Below are 10,234 nucleotides of genomic sequence, written 5' to 3' on the forward strand. Positions count from 1 at the left end.
TTAAAATTTCTTATTTTTACTAACGAAAAAAAATTAAAAAATTGATGTGCGTCTAATAATTAAAAGATGGATATAATTATTTCAATTATGGCGTCAATTAATATCCTTCATTTTAATTGACGTGTTGGATGAAATTTTGAACCAATCACAAATTGTCACGCTAATATTTAAAATTAATGAAAAAAGTACGAAGTAATTTGCGACCAATTTTCTCTATTTTAAAAGACATAAAACCAGAAACAAAATCGAAAAAGAAATGGAGAAATTTTTTTGAGTTTGCAATGGACCGAACAATTGAAGCCCAATGCAAAGCCCAAACAAGATCTTCCGATCCAAGTCGGAGATTGTACCCCAGACGGAGGGGTGGCAGTTCCATTCCAGCCGTCCACGACGGGGCAAAATGATGGCTTCAACGGAATCTTCTATTTCTACTCGGAAAGATGAGCTTCTTGACGATGTATGAACAAACTCATCTTCAAATTGAGCTTATTATGCTATATTTTGATGCATTGAACAGTTGAGCTTTATTCAATCTTTAGACTCAGTTGATCTGATAATAGAAGAACTGTTTCATAGTTTCTGTTTAATTTTGATGTGGTTTTCGATCAAGATTTGTTCATGTCAATTCATCGAGACATCTCGGTATTCATCTGAGTTATGAAATAGTCTCTTTTCTGTCTGCCAATTCACTTGAAACTAACGACAATTCACTATCCTAATTGTTTCTATTCTTTGAAGTTTGTGTTTGTCAACTGTGCACTCTCAACAGGTCCAGATGCGACAGTTATTGATTTATATAATATGAGTTGATATTGACTCATTTCTTCCATTGATGTTCAAGTTGCGTTTGTATTCTGTTTTCTTTAATTTTTGGGAGAAGAAAATGAGGTGGTGGGGAATTGCTTTTCAGAAGAATTGGCTGGAAATGGAAAATATCTTACAAAAACTCGATAAAAATTGACATCTTAATTGATTGGGTATCTTCATTGAAAGTGCAGAGTATAGACCTCTGATGTTGATGTTGGTCATGAATCATTTATGAAAACACCGATCATCGTATATTCTTTGGGGTGAAAGAAAAAGGCTCGAGCAACCTAGATTTGGGAACTTTCTGAAGCATGATCATCTGCAAATGTAGCATCAGATGAGTACCCCTCAATGTTTTATACATTCGTTTTTGTATCGCCTTTCTCTGAGGGGCCGTGTATGGATAAAATTGTTCCAAGTTCATAGCAGCTTTTAAATCTGTTAATGTACCTAAGAATAAATATATGGTTTTTCATATTCACATGAGTTTTAAGGTTTTTTCAAGTCCTAGTAGCTAGGTATCTTATTGATTTATCTTTTTTCCTGTGCCTATTTGCAGAACTTTGGAATTGATGGGGAGTTGGTGGTATATTTTACCTGCTCCATTGCTTGGGGCTAATGTGCAGTCTGGTAATGTCTCACTGCTAGGGCTTTAAACTCGTCCATTTATTTTTTTACAAACTACACATTTTAGGCTCTTACCCAGATGGAAAAAAAACATATCAAGATGAGTTACAGAGTCATACCTGTCAAGGTCCATAGTCTATAATTATTTATCGATTTATTTGATAGACCTATTTAATTAGTTGTTTTAACGTAGAATATGAAAGCCAAAGGATATTTTGTTCCGAATAGTGATACGAAAGCTCAAATTCTCGATTACCCTACTCAGTTCCATATTTTTCTTATCATAGCAGCTATTGACCATCACAAGTGCTCATTCCTATCTGATTGCCATATTTTGTCTGATCAAATAGATCAGTTCAAGATAAAATTACTTTGTGTTGATTAGCCTTTGCACCTTGTCTGGTGCCTAGTGACGTACTTTGTGTTTAGTCTTTGTATCAAATAGATCAGTTCAAGGCAACGTGCTGGGGGTATACGAATTCTCTTGTTGTTAAGTTTTTCTCCATGGTAAGAGTTAGCTGGGAACATGAAGTTATAATAGTAAGCTGTATTGGGGGCCAATTTGATGGAATAGGCAGGAGGAAACACAAACAAATGAGTTTGGCGACCGTCTGGGTGTTATGTAGATAATAGTAGATTAGTACTTCAGCTTTTCTGTAAACTTGTGCACATCTGATTTTGTTTGGGTAAAATCCAAGAATGACCAGATATACTCTGACCATATCAGGCCGAGTGTTATGTGGTGGAGGAATGCTGGTCTGCACTGTTTGTCTGATTCTGACCATCTGAAAAATTGGTCTAACTCGTGAAAAAAAGTGAACAATTTTTTGTCTTTCAGAATGATTCTTTTCATATCCCCACCACAGCTTTGGATTATGAGGCAATATCTAGAAAACTTAAACCATACCCTCTTATTGAGTGCACTAGAAAACTCCATAATCTCTCTCTAAACTTGAGGGATTACTATATGTAGCACAAAATCTCTCTCTCCCTCTAAATTTAGGAGATTTCCATATTCACGCTAGCTGTTTCTTGCTGGTTCCTACGGTCGAACTTTCTTGTCTTTCATTACATTGGGAGAAGTTTAAAGAGTTACAATCTTTGGAGTTTGGAATATGATATTTTGATAGTTGATCGCAGGTAGAGTAGATAGAGCAAGATCAAGTTAGTTGGAACCAGTTCATCCGCAACCAAATACTTGGAGAAGGCTATGAATGAAACAATAAAATTTTAGATAAATCACTAATGATTTGAATGAGAGTGCAGTGCACTAACAACCTAAGCTTATAGTTACTGCTTATGATATCCAATTAGAGGAATTTACTCATCCACTCCAAATCAGGCCCCTCATTGGAAAAATCAAACAAGTTATCGACATCAAACTCCAAGTTCGAGCTGCTTTCAAATTCTTGAGATGTTTCCTCTTCCCTCAACTCTGTGTCTACCTTCCTTTTACACCCTTTTCTTTTGAGAATGTCACTTTCTTTTTCACTATGTTGGTTCATTTTCTTGCTCAAATGAGAATTCCAATAATTCTTTATCTCGTTATCCGTTCTCCCGGGCAGTCTCCCAGCAATCAAAGACCACCTGAAAAAAACCAATCAGGCACTCCCCCCAACCCAGAAAATCAAAACTCCTTTTCAGATTATGAAACAGAAGATAACTGAAACGAGAAAATTGCAGAGCGAATTAGGTAAGAATGTGACCTGTTGCCGAGAAGTTTATGGAGTCTGAGAATCAAATCTTCCTCTTGATCTGATATATTGCCTCTCTTAATGTTAGGTCTGAGATAATTCAGCCATCTTAATCTGCAACTTTTCCCACACCGATTGAGACCTGCAAGATTTCAGAAACCCATTGAGCCAAATTTGCTTTGCAGCTGAAGTTGGAAAACAGAAGTTGAAAAAGGAGTGAAGCAGCACCTGCTTTGGCTGCAATCGTCTTCCACCTTTTCGCTCCATGAATGGCAATAACTTCAGCCAGTTTTTGATCTTCTTCTGCAGTCCAAGCGCCTTTATTGACTCCATTTCTCACATTTTCAGCCTCATTTATGTCTCCTTCAACTTGTTTCACTTTTCTTTTCACAGAGTCTTCTTCAGTCATTGGAACTTTAGGGGGGAGAGAGAGAGGGGGGATTATGTGTTAGAGGAGTGCTTTATTTCTCTTAAAGATGTGAAACTATAACGGAGACCGGAGGTGGGAATTAGAGATATATGTGAAGAGGTTGGAATAATTTTTTGGAGGTGGCAGTCTTTCAGGAAAAGGACACTCTGATCATGAGGTCGATGATTGAGTGAGATATAAAGTCTGCTTCTAAATAGTTGCTCACTGTTGTACAACTCAACAGACAACAGCTAGCAAAAGATCCTCTTTTAAAAAAATGGATTATTGGTGTTATTATCATTTCCTTCACATCAAAATTCTAATGATATTTTCTAATCTTCTCTTTTTTTTCTTTTTTTTTTTACTTGAGCAAAATTTAATACCCTAAGATTTTTCTGGACAACAAATACAACGGGATAGGATCAGATGGCTGTTCTGTTAGAATAGGTATTTAAATTTTGAATCTCAAATAGCCCATGTTGTTATATTTTTAGAATCATATACCATGATCTTCATCACTAAGTCGTGATTTATAAGGTCTTTAGCCACAGAATCAAGTTGTTCTCCTCCGGACGACAAAGCACAAAGCTCAAGATCATATCCAGCAGTTGTTAAGAGTTGATGTCGTCGAACATTTGGTACCACTCCCATGGCCCCCACCGAAACAATGTATTATCCCATCAATCTTGTTGAATTATTTTGAACAAATGGAAGTCAGGAACTCTCATGAAAATCAGAAACAAGAGGGAAAGAAAGGCGTTTTAGAGGGAGAAATGCCTCGAATTTGGAGAAGAAACCACAATAATACAAGAAGGGGAGCACATGAGTTTTAGAGAGAGAGAGAGAGAGAAATGAATGGCTATACATGGAGGACAAAGTGAAAAATAAGGAAGCAGAGAACAGAAAAGTGTTTTGTGTTGAAAGAATATAACTTTTTCAGAGCCATAGAAAGGAGAGAAGATCAAAACTCCTTTTTATTTTTTATGATCAGAATTGCATGAATTTACAATTTGATTGGTTTTAAGTTTTCTTATTCCTAATTTCTCTGTCCAAAGCTGAGCTAACACTACTATGCATTTTTTTTTTTTTCAATTTCTTTAATTTCTTATTATCAGAAAACCACCTGTGCTTCTTTATCACAATACCAAACAACAGGAAGATGTTAAACAAAAAGCAAAATTAGGTTTAAAGTAAGATTTACTTTAAATTGGGGTTAGGTGAGAATTAAATCATATCCATTTCCCATGCATAGCTTTTACGTAGTTTCAATTTTATAAACTATACATTTGTTTAACGTGATAGTATAATAAAGTTTTAAGTTTTGTAACATTCATTTATGTAGCTAATGAGATTAATAAATTTGTAGCCTCTTACGACATACTTGATTGCATTTTTTTTCTTTTTTGTTTAATCATATTGTTGAGGGAAGATCTTTAGCACACAGAGAAGATTACTTATGTATGAAAAGGTAATTAAGCAATGTCTAGACCATTTGAGTTAGTTTCACATCGATATTTTGATGTTAACCATACATTTTTTCGATGATAATCGAGGGAAGTGTGATTTAAGATTAAAATAAGAAAGCAAAACCAAAAGGTGTCCTGAATCCTTCCAACTTTTTGCTTAATTTGATATTCCCTTAAAAGCTGAAACATGAATTAGATTTCTTCTGTTTGTCGCTTTACATTAATGCACACCTTCTTCATTGATCCACATCAATCTTTTTATTATTATTATTATTATTGTTACTGTTTTTTTTTTTTTTTTTTTTTAATTGTCATACTCTTTTCTTAAATTTAGTGCCACTTATTATTATTATTTTAAGATTTAAAGTCAATTAACCAACCCCATTTATCGACACTTCAAATACATCCAATCCCTATAAAACAAATATTATATTGGATATTGCAACCATATTAGAAGAATAAAGTATTATACATATTAAGGGGTGTTTTGAAAAGATGATTCTAAAGTCCACCTTGAGAATCAAAAGGGCCCAAATCTTCAACCGTGGGCCCGTCTAGTTGAAACACGAACAATTGGGCCGTTGCTTTCAAGCCCATTGGGCTGTATTTGTTCCAACATGGGCCCTTTTGTCTGGTGCTTGGATTCCTTGCAGTAGCCCCCAGCTAGCTCGGTTTTCACAATTTGGATCATTAAATAGTTTTTTCAAATTTATAAATATGATTTTTTAAAAAAAAAAACTTGAATTTCCTTTTTCTTTTCCCCAATGATTTATTAATTGGATGAATCATGGTGGTCAGGTGGGGACGCGAGTAACATTCACGTAACACCCTCGCGAGTGAAGTCGGTGGTTTTCAAACTTGGAGTCGGCAAAACGAAACGGTAGCCGGTTGCCGGTAATGTATTGGCATTATCCTAAGAAAATTTAATTTTGTTTTCTCGCTTAAAAGAAAGTAAAAAAGTAAAAAGAAAAGTGTGGCTGGTTGTGAATTTACAGAACTGAAGGAGCTTACCACTTTCAAACAAATCACGACCGTTGAATCATTTGGCAATATTGATCTGATCAGTGACGAGAGCTGTCGCTCGTACCCACCAAAAGTAAATATCGTACGCTCAAGATCTATCCATCATGTGAACTTGATTTTAAGTTTTGTCCTCTCTGCATTCTTCTTTTCTTTAATTAAAAAAAATCCAAAATTGAAAAATAATAATGTCCTGTTACTAAATTTGTAAAAAATAAAATGATTACGTTTTAATTATGTTTATCCATTTTAAAAACTACTTAACAAGCTTAACCAGCTTTTAAGCTTTAAAATCAAGGATTTAATGTATATAATAATATAGGTAAACACACTACTTATAAAAGGTTTCATTAAATTCAGTCTCCCCCATTCTAAACACCTACATTGTTATAAGTAAGGTATCCTACCATTTTTATAGACCCTTTAGTATCCAACAATGTGGGTTGCACATGCGACTAACTCCAAACGAGACCTTTAAAAAGGATCGAGCCAAGGAAGAACAATTGTGTACAGATAAACCAAACAAGTAAAAGTATGTATCATCGACTTGACTATATACCATAGGAAAGAAAGACATTTGGACGCAACTCTAATTCAGCTCGACATCACTTGGATTTGAAGAATTTAAGGAGGGACTAAAAGATAGGAGCTTGTTGGTAACAGGTGTTGGAAACAACATCTTAATCCTATGAAAATAAAGGGGTAAAATAGCAAAAAAATGATTTAGTAGGGCTAAGGAAAGAAAATGAAAGAGAAAGGGCACGAATTCCAATGGTGTTTAGCTAATTTCATTACAGAACAGAGAACAGAGAACAGAGGAACAGAGGAACAGAGGAACAGAGGTCTGAGAATATGAAGACGAGGAGACAAACAACCCTTTGGACTTTTATACCCTTTTTTTTTCTCACGCAATATTTACTTTTCCCTTCCAAAAAATTCCACTTTCTTTAAAAAATAAATAAAAAAACAAACAAAACTTTGAGCCCTTAAATACCACTCTTCCTTCCCATTACATCTCAAAAAACTTCGTCAACTTCATCTCTATCTATCTCCCTTCATTTCCACCATTTCCACCCTCTCTAAACTAACCATAAAAAGAAAAAAGAAACTAGAATTAAACCCATCATCTCTGGATAAGAACAATAATGAGTAATTGGTTGGGTTTCTCTCTCACTCCCCACCTCAAAATCCATGACGCCACCTCCGCCGACGACCAACACCCAAACCCCAGCAGCTTCCCGCCTCTCATGCCGCTCCGCTCCGACGGATCCCTCTGTATCGCCGCCGCACACGGTATGTTCTTGTTTACTAAAAACAACAGAGGAGGTGTTTGAAAAGAAAAGCTCTGTTTAATTTTGTTCATCTTTTTTTTGGGGTGTGGGGGTTCATAGATTGGAGATCGTACGAGAATGAAATGGGTGCAAGGAATGAAGAGGAAAGTCCAAAGCTTGAGGATTTTTTGGGGAATTGTTATTCAAACTCACCGCCAAACGATCAGACTCATAATAACAACACCAACTTCATCCAGGCGAATACCAATAATAATTACCATTATCAGACGGATCATCACTCCTTAATTTCTAATAATGGTAATGCAATTTACAAGTCGTGGTTAGGTCCTACGACTTCGAGTCCCCAAAACGAGTGTGGGTTTCGATCTTTATCTCTTGGGATGAGCCCCAACTCGCATAACGACATCGTTTCATTGCCATCGCCGCCGCACATGGCGGTGGATTCCCGGAAACGACCGATGCCGGTAGGGAAGCCTCCGGTTAAAGAACCTGTTCCTAGGAAGTCCATTGATACTTTTGGACAAAGAACCTCCCAGTTTCGTGGTGTTACGAGGTACCCCTGTTCTTGTGTTCTTAAATGAACCTTTTTTTTTTTTGGGTTGATTTTGATTTTTTGTTGGGATTTTTGTATAGACATAGATGGACAGGGAGATATGAAGCTCATTTGTGGGACAACAGCTGCAGAAAAGAGGGCCAAACAAGGAAGGGAAGGCAAGGTAACAAAATTAAATAACATCCCATATGATAGCGTTTTAAGCCACAATTTTGGAGCAATAAACTAACTATTGTTTTGATGTTTTATTGTGCAAAAATTCTTGGTCGGATGTCTGGTTTGGTGGCATCAATCAAATATCCGACTATGCAGTTTATCTCGGTAGGTGAAGAACTATTTTTCTTTATTATTTATTTAATCTCATGGACCTATATTTTCTCTTTTTAATTATTATGTTCTTATTTATTCCATCCATATCATTATAGAGTATTATTATTTATGTCATTTCAATTATTTCACTTTTATTATTTTGCATCATCAAATTTGGTTGTATTATTTAGATTGAAGATTCATTGTATATCTGGTTTTATTAATCAGGTGGTTACGATAAGGAGGAAAAAGCAGCACGAGCGTATGATTTAGCTGCACTTAAGTATTGGGGTCCAGCCACACACATAAATTTTTCAGTAAGTCTGTTATGTTCTTTTTGGTCTGATATTCGACGATACAACGTTCTTTTACGTAACGCTATGATTTATTCAGTTGAGCACTTACGAAAACGAGTTGGAAGAGATGAAGAACATGACCCGTCAGGAGTTCGTAGCCAACTTGAGAAGGTAATATTTCGTTTGGTCCGATAATGTTCATGTTTGAAGTCGAGTTCTCGAGGGAGCATCGTCGAGGCATCTTGTTGGGTCGGGACGCGATTTGAAGGTTCCTTTTGTGTGTGTGTGTGTGTGTGTGTGAACAGGAAAAGCAGTGGATTCTCAAGAGGTGCTTCAATGTACAGAGGAGTAACAAGGTATGGCGCAAACCCAAAAGTTGAACTTTAATAATGGAGTTTGTGTTGTTTTTTTATGCACGTTGTCCCAGCTGCAGTCCTTTTCAATTATCATTGGCAACACCATAAATATATTCTATATATTTTTCTTCAATTATTAATATTAATATTAATTCATTTGTTGGGTTGGTTGCTTACTAGTAGTGTAATTAATGCTTGAAATTCACTTTTTTTCATGTTTTTTCCTATTGTCTTTTAAGGTTGTTTGGTTCTTTTACTGTTTGTTTTTGGTCAGACATCATCAACATGGAAGGTGGCAAGCTAGAATTGGGAGGGTTGCAGGAAATAAGGATTTGTACCTTGGCACATTTAGTAAGTAATTAACCATTATATTATCAAATTAAATGTGTGTTATGATTTTATATATCAATCTATAGGAGATCATGTCTTGTGTTTTTTTTTTTTTTTTTTTTATCATTCTAAGGTACACAAGAGGAGGCGGCGGAGGCCTATGACATAGCGGCCATCAAGTTCAGAGGGACGAGTGCGGTAACTAATTTCGACATTAGTAGATATGACGTGAAGAGGATTTGTTCTAGCTCGACTCTTATTGCGAGTGACCTTGCGAAACGTTCGCCGTTGAAAGATGGAATTCCATCGACGGCTGAGGAGTATAGTGCATGTGCTTCGCCAACGTCGTCGCAGCCTCTCTTGGCTATCACTGAGAATGGTGACGTTGAGAGTCACCATGAGTTGGTTGATATGGTTTGGTGCGACAATGGTGGTAAAGATGACGATAATCAACAAGAGGAGAATGTGGCAAAGATGAACGATGACTTGAGTTTGATGGGTTCGAGGAATGAGACAGAGGCATCGAAGTGTTGTATGGTGCAGAACAACGGAGAGTTTGGGGTCGGGGTTGGGGGAGGAGAGTATTCACAAGGGTATTACTCAATGGAGGAAGCAAAATATGAAGATGGGAGGGATGAAAATAGGGAGGTGGAGAATGATGTAACATTGGCTCATCATCAGGTTCCAATGTTTGCTCTATGGAATGAATGAGCTTAGCTTAGCTTATTAGCTTAGGGCAATTAGAAATAAGTCTTTTTTTTTTTTTTTTTTTTTTTTTTAATTAGGGTTAATTTGTAGGTTAGAAAGGTAATGAAGGTGATAGATGGTCGGAATAGGGTTAGTTTTAATATAATTAGTTTAAGGTTTGAAAATGTTGGATTTTGATTCTTTTTCCCCTTCCAACATTTCAGGCAATGCCAAATATAATTTAAGGAAGCGGTTTTTTTTTTTTTTTTTTTTTTCCTCTATATAAAATAAAAAATAAATACTTTAATCAATCAAGTAAGCTAACATGTTTTATAGTTAATATCGGTACGGTATATAAATAAATTTAATGTTTTTTAACGTATAAGTT

General features: G+C 35.9%; 2 protein-coding genes and 1 long non-coding RNA gene across 4 annotated transcripts; 2 read left to right on the plus strand and 1 right to left on the minus strand.

The window, feature by feature from the left end:
- Positions 1-267: 267 nt before the first annotated feature.
- Positions 268-4,548, plus strand: LOC111789327 (uncharacterized). 2 transcript variants are annotated; one of them, XR_002814312.2, is made up of 3 exons: positions 268-457; positions 999-1,437; positions 4,075-4,548. It is a non-coding gene; the product is annotated as an uncharacterized LOC111789327 (long non-coding RNA). The 2 variants fall into 2 exon arrangements; XR_015419936.1 differs by having other exon boundaries at positions 4,083-4,548.
- LOC111789326 (transcription factor MYB114) lies at positions 2,646-3,537 on the minus strand. Its single transcript, XM_023670051.2, has 3 exons — positions 3,357-3,537; positions 3,141-3,270; positions 2,646-3,021 (listed from the first exon to the last, which is right to left on the minus strand). Exons 1-3 carry the CDS (start codon positions 3,535-3,537, stop codon positions 2,745-2,747), a joined length of 588 nt encoding a protein of 195 aa, XP_023525819.1. The 3' UTR covers positions 2,646-2,744.
- A 2,486-nt stretch (positions 4,549-7,034) lies between the features above and the next one.
- On the plus strand, positions 7,035-9,942 carry LOC111789325 (AP2-like ethylene-responsive transcription factor AIL1). The gene is made up of 9 exons (XM_023670050.2): positions 7,035-7,316; positions 7,415-7,868; positions 7,949-8,031; positions 8,181-8,189; positions 8,406-8,494; positions 8,571-8,644; positions 8,779-8,829; positions 9,104-9,180; positions 9,293-9,942. Exons 1-9 carry the CDS (start codon positions 7,169-7,171, stop codon positions 9,868-9,870), a joined length of 1,563 nt encoding a protein of 520 aa, XP_023525818.2. The 5' UTR covers positions 7,035-7,168; the 3' UTR covers positions 9,871-9,942.
- Positions 9,943-10,234: the final 292 nt, after the last annotated feature.

The sequence above is a fragment of the Cucurbita pepo genome, chromosome 2, assembly GCF_057944985.1.
Source record: "Cucurbita pepo subsp. pepo isolate OVF chromosome 2, ASM5794498v1, whole genome shotgun sequence".
NCBI classification, from domain to species: domain Eukaryota; kingdom Viridiplantae; phylum Streptophyta; class Magnoliopsida; order Cucurbitales; family Cucurbitaceae; genus Cucurbita; species Cucurbita pepo.